At 46.0% G+C, this 21,276-nt stretch overlaps 1 protein-coding gene across 3 annotated transcripts in view; it reads left to right on the plus strand.

The window, feature by feature from the left end:
• The window catches only part of DNAH9 (dynein axonemal heavy chain 9), a 190,343-nt gene that overhangs the window by 142,397 nt on the left and 26,670 nt on the right, over positions 1-21,276 (plus strand). For all 3 annotated transcript variants that reach the window (XM_031599209.2, XM_090122076.1, XM_090122077.1), the window contains 3 exons: positions 2,798-2,946; positions 5,533-5,660; positions 20,036-20,263. In XM_031599209.2, coding sequence (XP_031455069.2) covers positions 2,798-2,946; positions 5,533-5,660; positions 20,036-20,263 — 505 coding nt within the window. The remainder of the gene's footprint in view (positions 1-2,797; positions 2,947-5,532; positions 5,661-20,035; positions 20,264-21,276) is intronic.

Below are 21,276 nucleotides of genomic sequence, written 5' to 3' on the forward strand. Positions count from 1 at the left end.
TAAATGTGGTTTTTGGTGGTGTTTCTTACCTAGAAATAGGTTAGAACATAAACCTTTTCACTGTTCACAGTGCCTTCTCCAAGATTGGTAGATGCTTGTGATTAAAATTCTTCTTTAAATTCAACATAGTCGTGAAGTAGTCCCAAACATTCTAGGTAGAGCTTTTGTATCAGAGAACCATTGAATGGCTTGGGCTGGAAAGGTCCTTAAAGCCCACCCACCTTCATGCTCCTGCTGTGGACTGGTTGTCACCCCCCAGATTACATTGCTCAGGTTGTTTACGGAAACAAACCTCATATCCCCAAACCAAATGGATAATTCTTAGTGGTAACAATGCCAGCCAAAATGCCTTTGACTTCCTTTTTCCTCCATGGAAGTATCATACTCCTCAGACCTTTCTTCAGCCAGCAGCCTGGCTGGAACAGGAGTTGATCCATTAGAGAAGACAGTTGGCGTTCCTAAGAGATTCCTAAGAGAAAAACACCCACATCTGTTCATCTGTCCTTCTGTCAGTAAAGCCTGGTATTCTGACGGAAAGAAATGTCTTCAGATTGGATGTAGTAGCATCCCCAACAATCATGACACAGTTGGTCAATAGTCCCCTTGTATCCCTTTCTCCCGTGTATCTTCAAAACCATGTTGAATCTGTTACTGTTGAAAGAGTGGAGGTTCTTCTAGCAGAGCACTAGGGAACTGCATCTCCTGCCCTAAGGACTTCAGTCTTGGCAACCCTGATTCAGGCAGAAGTGCTGATCATTGCATCTGATCAAATTAATTGACTTTTTGATTGCTTATTCTGCAACATCACTGGATGCCACAAGTCTTGCAGTTCTCAACTCTTCTTTCTGTGTATCAGTTGTCTCTACTTGTGCTAAATACCTAATTGATCATCAATGAATTCACTGTAAGTATTGTCATAATACACTATAGAATCATAGAATGGTTTGGGTTGGAAGGGACCTTTAAGATCATGCAGTTCCAACCCCCTGTTATAGGCAGGGACACCTCCATCTAGACCAGGTTGCTCACAGCCTCATCCAGCCTAACTTTGAATGCTTCCATGGAGGGGGCGTCCACAGCCTCTCTGGACAACCTGTTCCAGTGTCTCACCCTCACAGTAAGGAATTCATTCCTAATATCTAATCTAAGTCAACCCTCTTCCAGTTTAAAGCCATTTATACCTTCCTGCCTTTCTGAGATAGGTGCTCGGCAAGTGCTTGAGTGCCTTTAAAGAGTCAAGGAGGAATTCAGTAACTGAAACAGAGGTGCCTAGGTGTTTCTTAGATGCCCTAGGATAGCCTACCTCATCTCTAGCTGCTGTGTAGAAGGGTGGAAGACCCTTCCTGTCCTATGTTGCACGTTCCAGAATTATACAGATGGTATTGAAAGCTCTTTGGAGTTTAAAATGATGTCCTCCCTACGCCTATGTACAGACTTTTGTCTTTACCTGCCTTGGAAGTTAGGGTTTTTGTCACTTCTCATGGCAGATCCCTAGGGATGTTTGCACAGGCTGTGCCTCAGTTATGGCACATGTATAGATTTCTCACCTATGGGGGAACTACATAGAGCATAGAAAAGCTGCAAGCTGCTCAATACGTCTGAGGAGAATGCCTTTTAGTGGCACCATTATTCAAGTCCTCCTGCTTATCCTGTGGGCTGCCTCTATGAAGCACTAAGAGCAGCCTCCATCCCCATCGCTGAGGGCAGGCTCTGCTTTCCTGCCCTGTGACTCATTTTGGAGTCCCCAGGACACATTAATTGTATTTTTGAATCTCCAAAGCATTATTTCATGTAGAATGTTATGACCTTGTATCTCACGGATTTTCTTAGATGTTGTACACTGAATGTCTCCATCAGCTCTTCAGCAAATCTTGACCCAAGCCAGAAAAACCTACTTCGAAGAGGCACCAAACAAATTGGAATTTCTTCCTTTTGCAATCCTTCAGGCATTTCTATTCCAATTGCCTTTCACTCGTCCTTGAAGAAGGCTCTCAGGTCTCTTAGAAAGAATTTGGCTGCCTTATTCTGGTATTATCCCCAAGTTGAAAACTGGTTGATGTTTTTGTTCCCCTGGTACCAAGTTTTCAAAAGGCTGAGTCATGCATCTCTGCTAGAAAAGCAACTGCTTGTTCCTGGGCTTTGAATGTAATGCTCCTGCATTTGAATCAATGCTCACTGTACCATCTTTGTATAAAGCAGTGATTTTTGGTAAGCTCACCCCAGGGAAATTCAGCCTGGCCATTCTCCATACTCTGCTCCCTGTTCAGCCAGCTCCTGTTCGCTCCGTTCTATTTTTCCTTGTGACTCTCATGCAGAGACTCAGCAACACGCACAGGATATTCTTAGAGCTTTTCCCTTTTATCTTCCGAGAACAAAGCAATTTTCTAAATCATCCGGGCTTTTTGTGGCTTTTGGTGCTAAATCTAAAGGAATGCTGCTTCCTCTCAAACTGGATTACAAAGCATGCTGCGGTTTTCTGTGCATCAGCTTAACTATTTCTTCTCTCCTATCTGTGTAATTACCAACCAGTGCTTGCAGCAGCAAGGTCCACTGCTTGTCCTTCTCACTTGGTTGTTCATAGATATTTCTGTACCATAGGCCATTTCACACCTGTAGGAAGTGCCAGAAATTGCTAGCAAGGCTGCAGACCCTTCCTAAAGTGATTTTATCCTCATTTATTTGAGTTTCTCATTTATTTGAATCAGCAAAAGCAAAATGAATTAGCTGATTATTTGCATTGGAAGCTTTCTTTCCTGAGCTGTAGTAGATTGGCAAAACTTCTTTCTCTTTCTGGCAGAGATTTTGTAGAAGAGAAGCTCGGCAGTAAATATGTGGCTGGGAGACCCCTGGATTTTGCAGCTTCCTTTGAGGAATCGGGACCTGCAACCCCAATGTTTTTTATCCTGTCCCCAGGTGTTGACCCACTGAAGGATGTGGAGAAACAAGGTAAATGAATCATGGCTGCAGGCGCATCACGGAACTGCTTTGTATCTTCTGCATAATTATCTTGGTGTTCTTTTTTTTTTTTTCCTCATCTGTTTGTAGATAATGGAGTAATCCGGTAAAAATAGATAATTGTGAGAGGACGTGATTTGTTTCTCATTGTTTTTTGTTTGGTTGTTTGTTTTTGTTTTCTTCCTTCAAGGCTTTTGGATGTTCATCTAAAGTTTAAATTAAACTTGTCTCTTTCTTGCAATGCTGAGATTCCCAGAGTGGTTCACACTGCAACGATTTCTGAGCCGGTTTTGTACACAACCTATAATTTACATCAGAGGTATCCAATACACTGCCAGGTAGCTAAAAATAAGCAGCAGCTCCCTGTAGCATCCTGCTGGCTAGCGGCACAGCGTCCGGTTTTTAATCCCATCCTTCCTGAGCTGTTTTTGGTGTGGATGCTCTGGTGATGTGCTGTCACCCTCTGAGCCCAGGTGCACCTTGGAGGTTTTGCATTTGAGAGCCCAGTGATGGCTGTGGTGCAGCCCAGTGCAGCACTGTGAAGCTGCCGATGTGCAGAACTTGGCTCCGGGTCTCAGCTTCACTCTGGAATCATTTCTGTTTTCAGTCTGAACATCTGGAAATGGGGACAGCTTCACACTGCTCTGCTGCCAAGTCAAAGTCATTGCAGGCACTTATTGTGAGACTGTTAAAGCAGAGGAGCTCTGTCCCTCTGGAGCAAAGGTTGCCTTTGGGTACGGTACTGCCTCAGGGTGGGTGCACATTGCTGTTGTTCTTCTCAGATGTCCTTTCTCCCCCTCCAGCCATGCACTACCCACATCTCCAAGACCATTGCTTATGGACAAGCAGTGTTGCCAGCAGTTCGGAGTGTTGTCTAAACTGAGTTACATATCAGACTAGCACAGTAGAACTGCTGGCCAGTTTATTGTGGGCAGGTCTGCAGGCTAACGCTCAGTAGGGCTGGCAGCCCCCGCAGAGGAACCAGCAGCACTGATCTAAGGCATCATGCAGGTGTGTGGTCCCTGAGCACTGCCTGCCTGAGCTGCAGGTTTCTTTTCCTCTCTGGTGCACCTTTGGGTCATCCCAAATAATGTTCAAGTCAGTCCCAACCTAGGCATTCATAGAATCATAAAGTGACTTGGATTGGAAGGGAGCTCAAGGATCACGAAGCTCCAACTCCCTGCTGCAGGCAGGGCCACCAGCCTCCACATTTAATACTAGACCAGGCTGCCCAGGGCCTCATCCAACCTGGCCTTGAACATCTCCAGAGATGGACGGGTCATCCACAGCCTCTCTGGGCAGCTGTTCCAGCACCTCACCATTCAAGTGCTACATGAGTAGCAGTGCTACTGGGCCACAGGGCAGTTCTGGGCTTTGAGCTCTGTTTCGTTCTCTTTCTGCCCCTGTGTCAGGTCTCACTGCTGTGAACTGAAGGGCACTGTGTGGGGAAGGCCATGCCTTGTGCCTGGCTTCCCATTGGAGCACATTGGTGCTCCTGTCTCTCACTGTCCCTTTCAGTTATGTGTGATGAAGCACTAAATTCCAGCTGTGATTTATTTGATTAGAATGGTAAGATATATTCGTGTGTAGCTGAGCACCTGGGTTAGTCAGCCAGAAAAGTTACAGCAAGTAAAAATGAGAGAAATCTGGCAGAAGGAAACCCTTGCTTTGGTGCAGCTGCACTGCCCTTAGGCCTGCCTTGCTGGGGTTTGTCCAGACTCATTATTCAGTATTTTCTGCACCCAGTGTCCCTGCTGAGGACAGCTGTCTGCCCCACTCCCTGCTCTCCCTCCTGCTGGAGGAAGGCTGGCATCACCTGGCTGGGGTGATAATGCTGCCTTCTGTGAACTTGCCTCATCCCTCCTTGAGAGGATGGATCCTGAAGGCAGCATCGTTCCGTGCAGAGCAGATCAGCAGCTCTCAGCTCTCTGGTTGGCAGCCAGAGATAGTGAGAAGCAAAACTGGAAGTTCTCAAAGATGGGCAAAACAGTGTCCCAGGGTTTTTTATCTAGTAAGGCAAAGTGTAAACAAGTGGAAAGAATTGGATGTTTGTTTTGTGTATTGCCATCTGTTTCCGGTCTTGTACCAAGAGATCAGGCTTGCTAGACAAATCTTTTCCTTGTTTTATTCTAAAACTTGCCTGGAAGCCCTGGCCACCCATTCCCTTTCTGCTGCCTGGTCACAACCAAAAGGGCTCCTGCCCTCGCTGCTGGTTTGAGCACACGTTCACGTGGCACATTTCCCCACTGAACAATATCTTGTTCAAAGCTTATTTAATCAGCAGGAAATGATTTTAATTTCCTACCACTGTAAAATATGTTTTTACACAAGGTTACAGGGGAATAATGTTCTTTAAACAAGAGGCACTTTACCTTTGTGTTGATTTCACTCTGTAATTAAAAGTAGTTTGGAGGAAGCCAGTGCTGTTTTCAGTGCTTTGGCAGGGAGGGAGACAAGATAACTCTTGTGAGAAGTGTGATAGCTCTTCTGTGAGGTTTTTGATAAGGCTGAACTCAGCCTGGCTGCTGCTGTTCCAGTTAGAAAGCACTGAACATTGCTCTTTTCTTTTTCTTTTAGGGAAAAAACTTGGTTACACATTTAACAACAGGAATTTCCACAATGTGTCCCTGGGACAAGGCCAGGAGGTGGTTGCTGAGCAAGCTCTGGACGTGGCTGCAGCAGAGGGGCACTGGGTGATCCTGCAGGTACTGCTGTCTATCGCTGGTCGCTCTGCCAGTGTCCAGGTGCTGATTGAGTTAACACAGACAGGTTATCAGTTCTCTCATCAGATGGAACAAGGCATTACCTGTGTTTTCAAATCACTGGTTTCTGCTTGTTTCTTGCTGTTATCTTTTGCTTTTTATCAGTCTTTGTCATCTTGGTTCTGCTGCTCTTTGAGCCCTCTGCAGGATGTGCAGTTGTAAGGAGAGCTGGCAAAGGAGATGGTGCTACATTTGCCTGTGCTTCTTTTTGCTCCATAAATAAGTAAAGGAACAATGTTCTTGAGAGCTGTTAGAGTTGCTCATTTTCCATCACTCCAAACTTGCTGTGTATTTAAATGAGCAAAGAGAAGGTATGCTCCACCCTATAAAAAGGCAGAGGCTATCAGTGGAGCTGATGCCTTTATGCATCCCAAAACAGGTTAATGCTTACAGTTCTCATCACAGCTCAGCAAAACGATGCCAAGTCTTATAAGGTGTGAGGGAAGCACTGTCTTCAAGTGCTCTCGAGTCACTTATTCTGTCAGTGCTTTGATTTGCTAATATGCAGCTCTCATCTCATTCTTGGGAATCCCTCTGTTTTCCTCAATGTGGATTTTATAAACATTTATTATCACTGAATTGTTTGTGTAAGGATTAGGCTCAGACAATGCTTGGTGTCCTGCTCTGAGCCTACGGGCTTCGTTCTGGATTTAAATGAAATGCCATTGATATTTTGATCTTCCTTCATGCTCTTGCTGCAAGCTTCCTCCAAGGTAGACAATTCTGAGCTTGTCAAGAGCTTTTAATAAAGGCAGCTGTAATGCTGGCATCCACTTTTAAGACAGTGAAAAAAATAAGCAATCTTATGAGATATCTTCCATTCAGTATTGCAGAGTGAAGTTTTTGGTTTTCTTTCCCATAATGGGGGTAGTTGCTGTATGGGATCTGCAGTGGTGCAGAGCTGGCAGGTTGCCCTGGGGCTCATAGGGGAGTTCAGCTCATGGCTGCTGGCAGGTTTTGAGGCATGGCAGAAACTCAGGGGTCCCAGCAGTGGCTGTGAGGGCAGGCTGCCACACACCAGTGCTGGATCTTCTTGGGGGCATCAGTCACCTGGGATTTTCTCTGCTGTCATCACAAAACTGATGAAACTGTGCACATAAATGTTCTAGTTCTGTTTTGTGATTGGCTTAGAAGAAAGCAACGTAGACAAGACTGATGCTGAGCAGAGGTCAGAGCCCCTTCTTCCTGTCACTGTCATAGACCTCCTGAGCAATCCAGGCAGAGCCTGTGAGCAGATGGTGCTGAGGGGTGGTTTGCATCAGGACAGGCTTGGGAACATCCAGCAGGTGCTTGAGGCTGGCAGTGCCATTCCCCTCCAGGTTCTGCTTTTGAAGTCCTGATCAGACATGTGGAAGGACAGCAGAGCAAGGGACCTTAGCTGCCCATCTGAAGGGCTGAGCTGCTCAGCTCCAGATTGTGGCCATCTTTTTCCAAGGGCTGGATCTTCATGTATAATGAGAAAGAGGTGCTATATAGCTTTCCCCTAACTTGAGAAGCTCATACTCTGTTATTTTATGGTCAACAGAAATGCGTCTGAAATCAGTTCATCCTCTGGACAAAGTTGTTTGCAAGATTGAACATTTTTTCAGGACTGAAATGCTGACTACTCCAGATACTGGTGAATCAGTATCTAAACTCATCACAGCAGGAGTCAGTGAGCGACAGTCCCACAAAGGATGCTCCTGTCATTTCAGTAACAAGTGGTCATGGAAAATACTTGCAAATACTTTCCATATGCAGTTGGTTTGACAGGATCTTTCCTGCGAGGCTTCTGGTGACAGGTGCCATGCAGACTGCTTCAGGAGTGTCTGCAGTTCACTTACACAGCACCTGGAATGACACAGACAACTCAATATGCAAATACGTCCGAGCATTTTGGATCATTGCCATAACAGTAAGAGAGAAGACAGAGCAGATCTCCAGGCAATCAGGGTAAATCAAACTCAGAGTTTGGAGCCTGTGTGCCATCCACAGGACAGCTACATCCAGGCTTCCCGTTTGCTTTTGAGCAGGGCAAAAGCAGCTGTTAGCTTCACTTCTGTACTTCATTATACACTGAACAACTCTTCAGCTAACGTGGAGTTGAGCTCCCTTTACAGCCATTGAATTTGCTGGCTGGTATCAACCCATACACACGCTGTCCAAGACAAACACTTGATGGGATCACCTAAATGGCTTTTACACATTTAGTTTGATTGGAACCAGAAATAATGATAGTCAAGTACTACAAGCAATAAAGAGTTGGGCAATTGGCTTTGTGGGAATCAGTTGCTATGGGATATTGAAACAGTTGGGAACTCCCTACTGTACTACAGCCACAGGGTTGCTATTCTTGTGCCTTGAAGGGCTGCTGACCTGGGGCCAATTCCACCTGAGTTGTAATGACCAGCCAACATTGCCTGCTGGATGGCAGCCAGCATTGCAGGAGGCAAAGTAAGGAAAGCAGCAAATGACTCTCTGGGGAACCTGAAAGTATTTCAGCTCATCCTGAAAACGGAGGTTTTCATGAGTGAATCATTTTACAGGGCAGAACAACAGAGAGCGTTTGTCCATTCGCTCTCATGGAAAGAGATGTACCCGTGTGTCAGAGCCAAGCCAGCAGTGCTTCCTGCCTCTGCCACCAGCACAGCACTGCCTTGCAGTGTCACAGCTGATGAGAGAATGGAATCCATGGGCATCACTATTCTCTAAACAGACAGAAGGTCCAACTGCAGAGTAGGAGCCTATCTATGGCAAACGTGAGGCTGCTGAAGGAGGAAATGTTAAGTAAGGGCCACAGAGAAGAACCTCAGTACTGGCCCAGCAGCTGCTCTTTTCTGAATCATTTTTTTGGCACTGCAGAATCAAGGAAGATCTCTGTGCTCCTCTGGAATCCATTTAATATCAGGTTCAGGCTCTGGGTCTCCTGGATCATGAATTTGGAAAGGTTTAAAACAGATTTTTCTGGCCACGATAAAGACACAGAATTTCAGTCTCATCCTTTCGTCCAAGATGGGTGCACCTCCATTCCACTGGCACTGAGCTTCCCCTGTTGGCTGTCACGTGCAATTTGCAGCAGTCATAGGGCCTGGTGGGAAGGGGTCTGTGCTGGAGGCCGGACAACAATGAAACTACACCTGAAAAACTGAAGAAAGTCTTAGATTTTTCATATTCTTTTAGATTTTTGCACCAAGTCATGCTTTTCTCAAGACTTTTTTGGTGCCAGGAGAATTCTGGACTTGCCATTTGGGCAAGAGCTGTTTGTAATTACACTGTGACAGTCGGAAGAAGATTTAGGGACAAAGTGCCCTAGCTGAGAGGCTTCCAAATGAGTGGTGGTGGGGCTTAGGGTCAGGGCAGGGCTCGGTGACCCCCAGCAGGCAGCACCTGAACACCTTTGGTCCCTGGGCAGGTCACTAAAGGCTGTTAGCAGCAGTTCAAATGGTCTTCATTTCCATGAGAAAGAAACTGAGACAACTACAAATAAAGTACTTTTAAAGCAGGTTTTGTCAAGCATGCAGTCCAGGTGCTTTGGAGTGCTGAAAATCCATTACAAACATCAAGAAAACAATGTAAGTGTGAATAAATGCATTTATTAGTGTCTCCTCACCAGCAACACCTTGATGTTGTTCTCAGGGTAGAAGAAATTGTCGATAGTTTTTGGATTCTCACTGATAACGTTGGGAGGAATAAGGTTCTGTCATGTCACAAGGATGGGATACTCTCACAGGACGTCTCATCAGAAAGGAGGTTTCTTTTCCACGTTTCCAAATGCTTCTTCCTTTGCTCTGACCAAGGAGAAACCCTTTTCTCTCTTACTTTCCAAGATGGGAGATGGAGTTAGGTGCAAACATTTGGATGATGGATAGCAGCTCATGGCACAGTGGCTCATGGTGTGTCACATGAGGGGAATGGTGAGATCTGACCGAGGATGGAAAGGTTTTCACCTCCTGGAAGTGAACACAAGAATTCCTCTAACAGCATCACCCCAGGTCACTTGTTGTCATCCTCTGGTCCCTGCCTGGAATGCTTCGGCTGTGGGAGTGTTGGTGAGGGCTCTCTCCCAGGGTTGAAAGATTTGATGTCCTTGAGGGCTGGCTGTTGAAAACCCACGCAAATGTACTTTTCTGGAAAACAAGATTTATTAAAAGTAGGAGGAAAATCAGATCAAAGAGAATAATGTGCTCAACTCAGAGAGCTGGATAATCTATGCCTCTGAATATTAAAACACTGACAGAAGAAACTGCGAGTCCATTGCAAGCTTTTGTGATGAATCTGTCAAATCAGAGGGTGCCATCTGACTAGAAAATAACGGCTTATTTAGCACATCTTCCAAAAAAGAGAGAAATTACTGGAGCACGCTAATTAGTCTAAACGGTATGCAAAGTTTCAGAACAAACTTTGAAGGACGAAATGAGGAATACAGGTAGCAGCATCAATTGTAATAGGAATTTGTAAAGATGGATGAGGTCTATCAGATGGTTTGCACTATGGAGATTACTGACATTATAGAGAAGATAAATTTGGTGGCCCTCCTTGAGCCAGGGAGGTTGGACCAGATGACTCCAGAGGTCCCTTCCAACCCTGAGCTTCACTGAAATAAAGATGTGAGCTGTAGTAAGGCTGCAGGTGCCACACAGGGATTCGTTAGGGATGCTGTAGAAGTTGAACGTTGCTAGCAGGACTGCTGAAGAACAGTCAAGGGACTAATCTCACTTAAAACATTGCATAGGCTCAAAGAAATGGCTATGTCTTGATGGCTTTGCATTGATGCTTGATTACCAGAACTGTAATCCATACAGAGGAAGACTGAACTGTGATACAGGGTAACTGGAATGGACTGTAGGACTACAGTAGTTGAAATAGGATGAAATTTAGCAGAATAGTGCAAAATCGTGTGCTCAGGACTAATAGCAAAGGGAAAAAGATCTTTGGACAGGAGAAATCCCTGCTATGAAAGCAGCAGGTATGAACTGGGAGTGGAAGGTGAGACCACTGTCTGAAGGTTCAGCACAGTGTCCCCATGGGTGTGGTGATAAAGCCCTAACTGTTCTGGTGGGGTCTTGGCATGGATGTTGTGTGTCGTATTTCCTCTCTTCCCTGCTGTTCTGATTTTGTAGACAGCTAACATCACAGCATGTGCTGCTGTGACTGCATGAAAGCAGGGTGGGAAGTTCTGGCAAAGCATGCAGACTTGGGGCAACCCTGCTTTGTATGGTGAGCCTGTTGTAGGCAGCGCGCTTGTCAATAGTGGGCATCTGCCTTGCAGGCCAGTCCTAAGAAGGATGTATCTTCTGTTCTCTCTAGGCACAACTTGGGAAGCTGAGATAACCAGCTGAGTCTGTATATGTTTTGACAGATGAAACCTGGGGGAAAAATATCTCCTTCCTAGGGTATCCGTGGGGAAAGCCTTGCACCTTCCTAGTTGCCGTGGTAGAGGTCACATCCAGCTGCACTGAGCTCCAGCAGCTTGCAGGCAGCAAGGAGAACAAACAGGAGAACTTGCAGATCCACATGCTGCCATTGGGCTGCCATCTCGTCCAGATCCCATAGATGTGCTGGGATGGCTCACTGAGTGCTGCCATGCATGGAGAGCAGCAGGAATGCCTGTGGATGGTTGAAGAGTCAGCTGAGAGCTTAGGTCTGGTCTGGCAGACCAGTGTGGGTGAGGTGGGTTTCTGCTGAAGACTGCTGTGGAGAGTGGAAGTGGGTGAAGCCTTACTCAGACAAGTCGGGAAGCCTCACTGGCACTGCAGCCACTTCTCATGGGGAGTTTCAGCCACCCTATATCTGCTGGAGGGACAATGCAGCAGGGCACTGAATCGAGGAGGTTTGTGGAGTGCATTGGTGGCAGTATCCTCAATCTGGTTGATGGATGAGCTGAGGAGGAGAGGTTCTCTGCTGGACTCAGTGCTCAGAAACGAGGAGGAGTGATAGGAGATGTGAAAGTCAGGTCTCTGATGCATGCCATCTGATGTACCTAGGGAGAAAAGAACTTTGCACATCAGAGAGCACTAAGGACATACAAGCATGAGCTGTGTCGGCTGGGTTTCCCTCTCTAGCCCTGCTCTGAAGCTTTTTCCCAGGGCAGTGGTCATTGCAGTCACCAAGTGATGTTTCTCAACCTACTGGCAAAGAAACAATGAAATTTGTTTACATGTTTATAACTGCAGATCTGGATGAACTGATGCAGAGAAGAATTCAGACATTAGACATTCCCAATTTAATTGTAGTCTTCATCCATTAGCTAAAATGTCATTTCCTTCTCATTGCGATCAAGTTAATTTAATTCTTGAGCATCTTTCCATTTTCATAGGTATTGCTTCACTGAGTCAGATTCATGTGAGTCAGATTCACTAAACTAAGTAACAGTGAACAAAACTGTATGAGACTCAGACGTTGGCAGAACATTTCTTAATGCATGATAGACACAGTGGAGACTTTTTCTGTGCAGTGCACCACTAGACTTAGCTGCAAGCATGGGAGATGTTGTCCTTTATGAGATATGTTGTCCATTCTAGGCACACACAAGCATTTGACACTAAGCCTCTGCTTCAGTAAAGAAGGAACCACTTTTCCTCCAGCCTCAGTATCTTTCATTCCTAGGTGTATATAAAAGGAGAATTACCCATTCTACTTTCAGTTCTGGTTCATGAGTTTTTCTCCATTCTGTTAGAGAAATGTATTTGCTATCAGACAGGTGTTTTCCTTCCTACCTCATGTCATAGCAGCCATCCACAAGTTTGTCCACTTTCAGATCCACTTACAGACCAGCAGGTAATGCAGGTATTGATCTGGGATGGAATTAAGTTTCTGTTGGGCTTTAAATGCTTATGTAGATACTGCAGCTTTGGTGTTGTCATAAGACTGCCCTGGAAACCTCTGTTGTAGGACATGCTTGCAGGCATCCTGGAAGTGCTGCTTAGTTTTCAGGCCAGCCCATTTGGACTTTATCGTCTGCTCCCCCCTCCATTTGCATCAGCCTTCTGTGTACCTTGTTCATCAGGAGGGTCGTAGCTCAGCCTGTTTTTGCTCAACTTCTAGCGGAAAAGGAATACATTCTCATTTGGAGCTGTGGTCACAGTAGATGAGGGCTTACAGAGCTGGGCTTGTTCAGCCTGGGGAAGAGAAGGTCCTGGGAAGACCTCATTGAAGCCTTCCAGTACTTAATGTAAGCTTATAAACAGGAGGAAGAGTGGCTTTTTACATGGTCTGATAGCAATATGACAAGGAGGAATGATTTTAAACTAAAAGGGGGGAGATTTAGGTTAAATGTTAGAAAGAAATTCTTTACTCAGAGGGCAGTGAGGCCCTGGCACTGCTGCACAGAAAGCTGTGGGTGCCCCCGTCCCTGGAGGTGCCCAAGGACATGGATGGGCCCTGGGCACCCTGAGCTGGTGGAGGGAACAAGCCCGTGGCAGAGGATTGAAGCTGGGTGGGGTTTCAAGTCCTTTTAACCCAAAGCATTCTGTGAGTCTATGACTCTGTGTCTGTCACCACAAGCAAAAGATGGGAAGTGTTGTAAAGTTTCCAGTGCAGCAAAAGGCTGAGCAGTGCCATCATGTTCATCACTTCTTAGTGGTTAAGCTGATGAGGAGACATCAAGCTTGCCTGGCCCAGGTGAGGTGACAGGGAGCATCACAGGGCTGTGCATTGACACCTTGGATGGCATGTTCAGAGGTGAGGCTAAAGGACAATGAAGTCATTGGACTCACTGTTATGTGCTGCAGTCCTCCTTGAGGCTGTGTGAGGAGGGATTCCATAGACAATAAGGGATGCAGGGAGGGCTAATGCAGTGTAGACTGCAGGGATCAAGCGTGCTCTTCCCTGTCAAGCATTATCCATGCAATTAGGGCTTGAAAAGACTCAGGCTGTAGGTACTGAAGTCCAAAGACTTCACATAGGCTGCTGTAATTACTCAGCTGGTTGAACACCAGCTTCTCTCTGGTGACAGAAGCTGCTTCTTGTGCTCTGGTACGGCCCCACTCCATGTTGAGCTACAGACCTGTGAGCAGATGTCGGCAGCAGTTTGGAAGTGGAAGTGGTATTTATCCACTTTGTTCTTCGAGTTCAGTAGCAGCATTCCCATGATGGTTGGCTGAAGGAGGATGGAGCCTTCCTGTGAGTGAGCAGCAGTGGGCAGAGAGGAACCGAGGGCAAGTGTAGAGCTCTGCAGCTGGGGGGGAACAGCCGCGTGCGTCAGAACTGATTGGGGACTGACCTGCTGGGAAGGAGCTCTGTGGAGAAGGACCTAAGTGTCCTGGTGGCCAACAGGGTGACCATGAACCAGCAGTGTGCTCTGGTGGCCAAGGCTGCCAACGGTTATGAAGAGCATGGCCAGCATGCAGAAGGAGGTGATCCCCTCTGCTCTGCCCTGGGGAGGTCCCATCTGAGGGTGGCAGGGCACTGTAACAGAGGCCATGGAGTCTCCATCTCTGGAGATATTCAAACCCACCTGGACACTTTCCTGTGTGACCTGTGCTGTAGAGAACCTGCTTTGGGAGGGGGATGTAGATGAGAGGATCTCCAGAAGTGACCTTGTGTGATTAAACCACTGGGAGCTATCATGGCCAGGGAGCAGTGCCCCCCAATCCCCCATCCTTTCATATACCACACCATGATGCAGTGTAATTAAAGTACTGGGACTGTCTCTGGGCTGCCAAGCCCAGCTTTCACACTTGCTGTAAAATCAGTGACTATTTTCTGAGAGCATCTCATAAGAGGAGGAGGCTTTGTGCAAACAACTAATTCCCACTGCTCAGGATTTGTGATAAGGCAAAGAGAGAGCTGCTTCAGAGCTGTGAAGGATCTCTAGTCGCTATCAGCAAAGGGAATGCATTGTGGAGTGTGTGCTGGTTTATATATATGTGGTGCTATTTCTGATGGTTGCCATAGGAACACTTGCATCCTGTGATATATGTCCTGCCTTCTGAAGTACAAGCACACAGAGGTGCTTGGAAGTGAATTCCCAAAGAGAAACCTCTGGCGTTCCCATGTTCCTGCACGTTCCCCCCAGCCCTTTGTGCTGCTCCATCAGTCTGGGATGCAAAGAGGGGAGAGCAGGGAGCGTGATGCAGTGGTAGTGGTCAGTGTCATGGGAGGATATCTCAGATTTCTTTCTTTACCTCCTTTTCAGCTGTTTCCTTTGGCAGGATTTGGCTCCCACCTCTTCTTTATCTTTCCATTCATAAAGAGGGGTAACACTCCCATGGATTTGAGATGGTAGCCAGACAAAGACGTGAGATGCTAGGGAGCTGCCCTTCGCACAAGAGCTCTTTCACAGACCTCAAATCTGGCGAAGAAAAAATGTAATAAAGCAATGAATTACCGTGCTGCCTTGGGTAAATGTGTCTTCTGGGGCTCATCTGGAATCGGGAGGACACAAAACTGTGCGGTGTGATTTAGGGAGATGCTGTTGGCAGTGTGTGAAGCCCCAAGCTGTAGGAAAGTGGTCAGGGCTTCATTATCTCCTCTTTCTGCCAAGAAGAGCTATAGGCAGCCCGTGAAACCAGCAGGAGGTTTCCAAACGAGTGAGAGGAGGGGGCTGTTGGATAAACAAGTCGCTCAGCTGTGGTTGGTGTTAGTGCAGCACTCTCTGTGTTGCCATTATTGGTAATTGACATAACATTGAATTATTATGACCGCAGAGGTTGTCATTAGTCATGTTCTGTCAAGTTGTGTTATCTGACTACTGAGAATTAATTTTCCTTCAAAACTCTGAATCCCCTCCATGGCATCCCTGTCCTTTCAGTAGAGAATTTAGCGTGTTTGAACCGCCTCTGTCTTGCAGACGTGTTCATTTAATTAAATCATGAATTCTGAGTTCCAATCTATATTTTCCTGCTTCTTTTCCACCCCTTCCATCACAAAAGTATAATACATAAATGCTTTGATTATCTTTAGATTAGAAATGTTTCTTAAGTTGGCTGAAATACTGAAGGCAGCAGTGCTGACAGATAGTGGTCATGGATGTCATGTCAACACAAGCTAAAGCAATTATTTTTCAGCCATCTAACACCATAAAAACAGATGAAGGAAGAAACTACCAATTAAAGATGAAAATAAAAAGGATCAGGTATACAGTCTGTGATTAAATTGATACCTAATGCTCGGTTTTTCTTATGCTATTCTGTTAAGCTGTTCTCCCAAATTACTAAATCTTTGTAGATGTTTGAAACGCATTGCTTATTTGTTTTCATCCACTCTTGTTTTATTATTGAACTTCTAGAGTGTGTTGGTTGCCTGGACCCTGGGAATTACCTTGTCTCTTGAAATTGTAAATGCATCAGACAAGCAGTGGAGCACTAACAGCCAGCTATAATTGCATTTTGTCTGCTGCTCTTCATATGGCCGTTGTTTACTATGGAGTGACTTTTCTCAGAACATGGTTCCTTTGTCCTCCTCCTCCTCAGCTCTCCCAACACCCGAAAATCCATTTCATCAGAACAACCCAATAAAGTTGTGTAGAAAAAGCTACCAAACTGGAGGGGGTTGGTACTTACATCTAGAGCCTTGGGCAAGGAGACGATGTAGGATTTTTCCTTGAGATCTCAGTGCACCTTATATGCAGCCCCACAGAGAGGAAGGAAATGGAAATAGTTAAGCACCCATTTTTAGAAGACATTGCAGTCTTTAAACGCAGTTGCACGCTTGCTCTGCTAGCTTATTTTAGTGCATGCACCTTGTTTAGGAAATGATCACCCACCTTCTCTGCGATGCTCTGCTGGCATTGGTTCCATGGCAGACATCTGTTTGCAGGCACGCACCTTTCCAGTACCCTTGAAAATTGGTGCAGATCCAGAGGCAGAGAGCACCTGTGAAGGCAGCGTGGGTTGCAGTTGTGCCTGCATGACACAAAACAGCCCGGAGCTCTGGCTTTGTGGTCGGTGGGATGGGAGCTGCTGACCCGGCTGCCTGCAGGACAGAGCTGCAGTGCTTACAGAGCTGGGGCTCAGATCCACGTACACTGCAGTAGCTATTAGGAGCCTGTAAGTCAGTTTTCACCATGATAACTGCATATATGTATAGGTAGGGCAAAAAGAAATTGTGGTTGAGATACCAAATGTGAGTATATCAGTCCTTTACAAGTTCTTCTGCAAAAGTGACAGGTGGCACACAGCCCTTGGTGCTCCTGTGTGCCATTAGTCCATAAAAGCACTGTGCTGGGCCAGAATGAAAGCTGTTAGCCCAATTCCCTGCCTGTAAGAAGGGAGATGCAGGAGCTGAGGGAAAGGGTGCAGAGTTACGGTAAGGATGCAGTGGTTTTTCTGCCTGTGAATTGAAGCTGAGCTTCATTCTCTGATCATCTCAACTTCTACAGAGCCCTGCGACAATGAATTTGCAATTTAGTTATGCATCATGTGAAAAAGTACTGCTGTGTTCATCCCTATGTTGTTATCCCTCATTCATCACCTCCACCCTGATATTTCTCTCCTAATTGGCAAGTCCAGATCCATTTAGTGTCTTGTTCTGTGGAAGTTATATCCTTTCTGGGAGAGAGAAATGAGCACTGGGTATTGCATTCAAGATAAAGGCCCACCATGCTTTCATAGAGCAGCATAATAATGTTTCCCATTTTGTTTGCTGTTCCTTTGCTGATGTTTGATTGCTGTCACACTGTTGAACATGGAACTGTTATTTGCAGAGTGTAACCATAAGAACTCCAAGATCTCTTCTCTGAGTTCAATTTTGAATCCGTCATTGCTTACATATATATAGCTAGGGTTGGTTTTCTGTGTGCATCACAGCATCTATCAGCACTGAATTTCTTTCTTCTGCCACATCATAGCCAGCCACTTAGAATGATGGCATACTTTTGCAATTCTTTACCATCAGTTTTGATTTTTACCACCTGGAATTACTTTGTCTTATGACTAACTTTGTCAGCTCACTAATCATTCTCTCCTTCAGGCGATTTTTAAATACAGTAAGCAGCTCCAGCTGTATGAGTAGCTTCCCAGTTTGTTTCCTATGGGTTAATTGTTTGGGTCTTGTTTTGTTGTTCTTTTTTTCCTGTGGGACTGCAATAGTATTGTTAAGTGAAAGATAAATATCTGATTCAGATTAAGATCTAAACATGAAGAGACACAGGCATATGGTGAGCGACGTTTTGGAGATGCCTCTACCTTTCTAGCAAATACAGAGGGACTTCATGGTGTCAGACTCACAATTGGACATCCCCGTTAGCTACCTAAAATGGGCTGGAAATCTTAGATTTCTGGTTTTCTCTAATTCACACTATGTGCTAATTCATTGCTTATTAGAGCTCCTGCCACTTTGCCTGGTGCACACCGAGCTGTAATGCAGCGCTTCCATATCTGAGTTTCTTTAGGGTGCATACCATCTGGTCCTAGGAAACTGCTGTTATTAGTTTGTTAATTTATCCTAAAATCTCTTCGTCTGCTGCTTCAGTGTAAGAGTCTTTCTTGGTGATTAAGGGACTGGAGTGTCTGTCACGTGAAGGGGGGGGGGGGGGGTTGATCAGTTGGTTGAAATCCTGTGATGCAAGGGGAGTGAAGAAAGGTCCTATGAAGAAAGGTTGAGGGAACTGGGCTTGTTTAGCCTGGAGAAGAGAAGCTCTGGGGAGACCTCATTGTGGCCTTCCAGAACTTGAAGGGAGTGGATAAACAGGAGGGGGAACGGCTGTTTGTGAGGGTGGATGGTGAGGGGACAAGGGGGAATGGCTTTAAACTGAGACAGGGGAGGTTGAGGCTAGGTATTAGGAGGAAGTTTCTCACCCAAAGGGTGGTGAGGCACTGGAACGGGTTGCCCAAGCAGGTTGTGGATGCCCCATCCCTGGAGGCATGCAAGGCCAGGCTGGATGTGGCTCTGGGCAGCCTGGGCTGCTGGTTGGTGACCCTGCACATAGCAGGGGGTTGGAATGGATGAGCACTGTGGTCCTTTTCAACCCAGGCCATTCTGTGTGATGCTATGAGTGCAGGAGATGGAGCCAGGCTCTTCACAGCAGTGCCCTGGGAAAAAGCAAGAGGCAGAGGCACAAACTGAAAGATGGAATTCCCTTAAACATAATATCCTCAATTTTCCTGATAGGGCAGTTAAGCACAGAGCAGTTGTGGAGTCTCCACCCTTGAACATATTCCGAGACCCCAGTGCTGGGCAGCCTGCTCTGCCTGAGCTGCTCTGAGCAGGAGGTTGGGTGAAGAACCTCCAGAGGTGCCACCAGCTCAGCATGCAGCATGCAGCTGGAGAGCATTCTGCAAATACATTCTGCCGTTCTGTAGTGGCCTTGCCTTTCTTGGACACTCTGGGTGCACCTTGCTCACCTTTTAGTTTTATTGCTCTCTGATATGTTTCTGGGTTCTGGAGAAGGTTTTATTATTAGTTTTTATGGTTTTCAGAAGATTGCTCTTTAAAATCTTTTTCAGCCATACCATGACTGGATTTTGTGCTGTTTCCAGTTTTTCCCATTTGGACGCGATTTCCATTTTCTGAAGAATGTCATTTTACTCTTAATAGTCTCCATTACTCTGCTGTTTAACCATGAGAGCTCCTTTCTGATCCTTTTTATAGATGATATATATTTATTCTAAGCCTATTATATGGTTCCTTTATGTAATTTCCTTGCCACCTGCAAGCAGTTTATCTTCTTGGCATCTGCTTTTAATTTAAATTTAGCAGGATCCTTGTCCTGTCTTTGGATGGGATAAATCACCTTCCAGAGCGCCTGTTAGCACAGCCACCTTGCTTTACCCACCATACTTTAGCATTACAGGAGATTTAGCCCAGGAACCCGACCTGTTCCTAATGTCAGAGAAGCTATTTTCTTGCCTGGAAACAAGAAAACAGTGTAGAAATCAAGGAGAGTCTGTATTCATTTTACCATCTCTGCATAAAACTGCTTAATTTTCTCACAGGTAGATGTAATTAGTTGCACAAATAATTTATTATTTTAAGCTAAAGGTATTTATAAAACCACTTGCTTGAACTTTTCCCCACTAACTTGCACTTAATGGATCCTTACTGTTACTCTGTTCAAAATTAGCAAGCGTTTTAATTTGGGCTTGGCAGATCTGGGGAAATAATGTTACTTCCTCGGCTGTACATAACTGTAGTGAACAGGATGTTATCAGCCCCAAGAACACAAATGATCCCAAAATGGCTTGCTTAATTGCTGGTCATTCATATTGATTATTTTGAATTTAAAATTGATATGCCCTGATATTTGGGGCTGTGAATTACACAGAGGGACTCTTGGGGCAAGTATTGCCTTCCAGGGCTTAGCCTTGGTGGGTGTCTGTCCTCACAATGGGCTTGGTGCCCAATGGGCTTGGGTGTCAGTGAGGGCATCAGTTAAGTGGTGTCTTCTTTGTCCCTACTAGAACATCCATCTGGTGGCCAAGTGGCTGAGCTCTCTGGAGAAGAAGCTGGAGCAGCACAGTGAGGGCAGCCATCGGGATTTCCGTGTCTTCATTAGCGCAGAGCCAGCTCCGTGCCCAGAGAGCCACATCATTCCGCAGGGCATCCTGGAGAACTCCATCAAAATCACCAACGAGCCGCCGACGGGGATGCATGCCAACCTGCACAAAGCCCTCGACAACTTCAGCCAGGTAGGGACTGTCCTGCTGGACAGGCTGTGGGCTGGGTGGGTGCTGGAGTCGTGCAGAGGGACGTGGGGGGACGCCGCCAAGCTCTTCTCATCACAGTGTCTGCAGACCCATCCAGCCCTCCTCTGCTCTCCAAATCTCTTTCCATTTTCCAATGGAGGACTTGGGCAATCTTGACCTCCTTCTTGCAGGAGGTCACAGTATGCTGGATTTCAGCCCAATTTGTGCATTCGTCATTAATGTATGATTCTTAAAAAAAGGATGTTTTGTTACAGAATCAAACTTGGCTCCCCAGGGAGCTGGTTGAGTCACCATCCCTGAATGTGTTTAAAAACCATCTGGATGTGGTGCTCAGGGACATGATTTAGCGGAGGGTTGTTAGAATTAGGCTAATTTGGTTAGGTTGTGGTTGGACTCGATGATCTTGAAGGTCTTTTCCAACCTGAGTGTTTCTATGATTCTATTCTATGATTCTGCAGCATTTGGGAAACATTTCTGTTGTGATTTGACTTGATTTCTGTGGTGGTGTTCCTCCATTTTGGGTTGGTGAGTGGCATGTCACATCTGTAATCTGGAGACACAGAGAGGAAAGCAGCCTGAACTTCTGTGGTGATCACAGTTAATTTCTGCTGAGGCTGGTGGCAGGCTGCTTATTCCTTTTATTGCATGCAGCTCGTGGTTATCACACACCCACACTCCTGCTATCCCTGCTGTTTGCTGCAGGACTGCAGCAGAATCCTGTGCAAGGGGCACGAAAACGAGTGCATGGCAGCGATAGGCAAATATTCTTCTTCTCTTTGTGACTGCAGGGAGCAGAGCTCAGTGCATGCAGTGAGACACAACGAACTGTGCAGGAGCAGCGTGGTGGCTCCCGGAGCAGCCTGGGCTTCCAGGTGGTGCTGGAGCTGTCATGCATCACTGCTGCACTTCTGCCCAGCCCATTTTCTGCATGACCCCAAAGGCTAAGGGCTAACTGCTCACATTTATGATGATTCCTTTTCAAAAGACATGGACCA

Source organism: Phasianus colchicus, chromosome 20, assembly GCF_987193195.1.
Source record: "Phasianus colchicus chromosome 20, bPhaCol1.hap1.1, whole genome shotgun sequence".
Lineage (NCBI taxonomy): Eukaryota > Metazoa > Chordata > Aves > Galliformes > Phasianidae > Phasianus > Phasianus colchicus.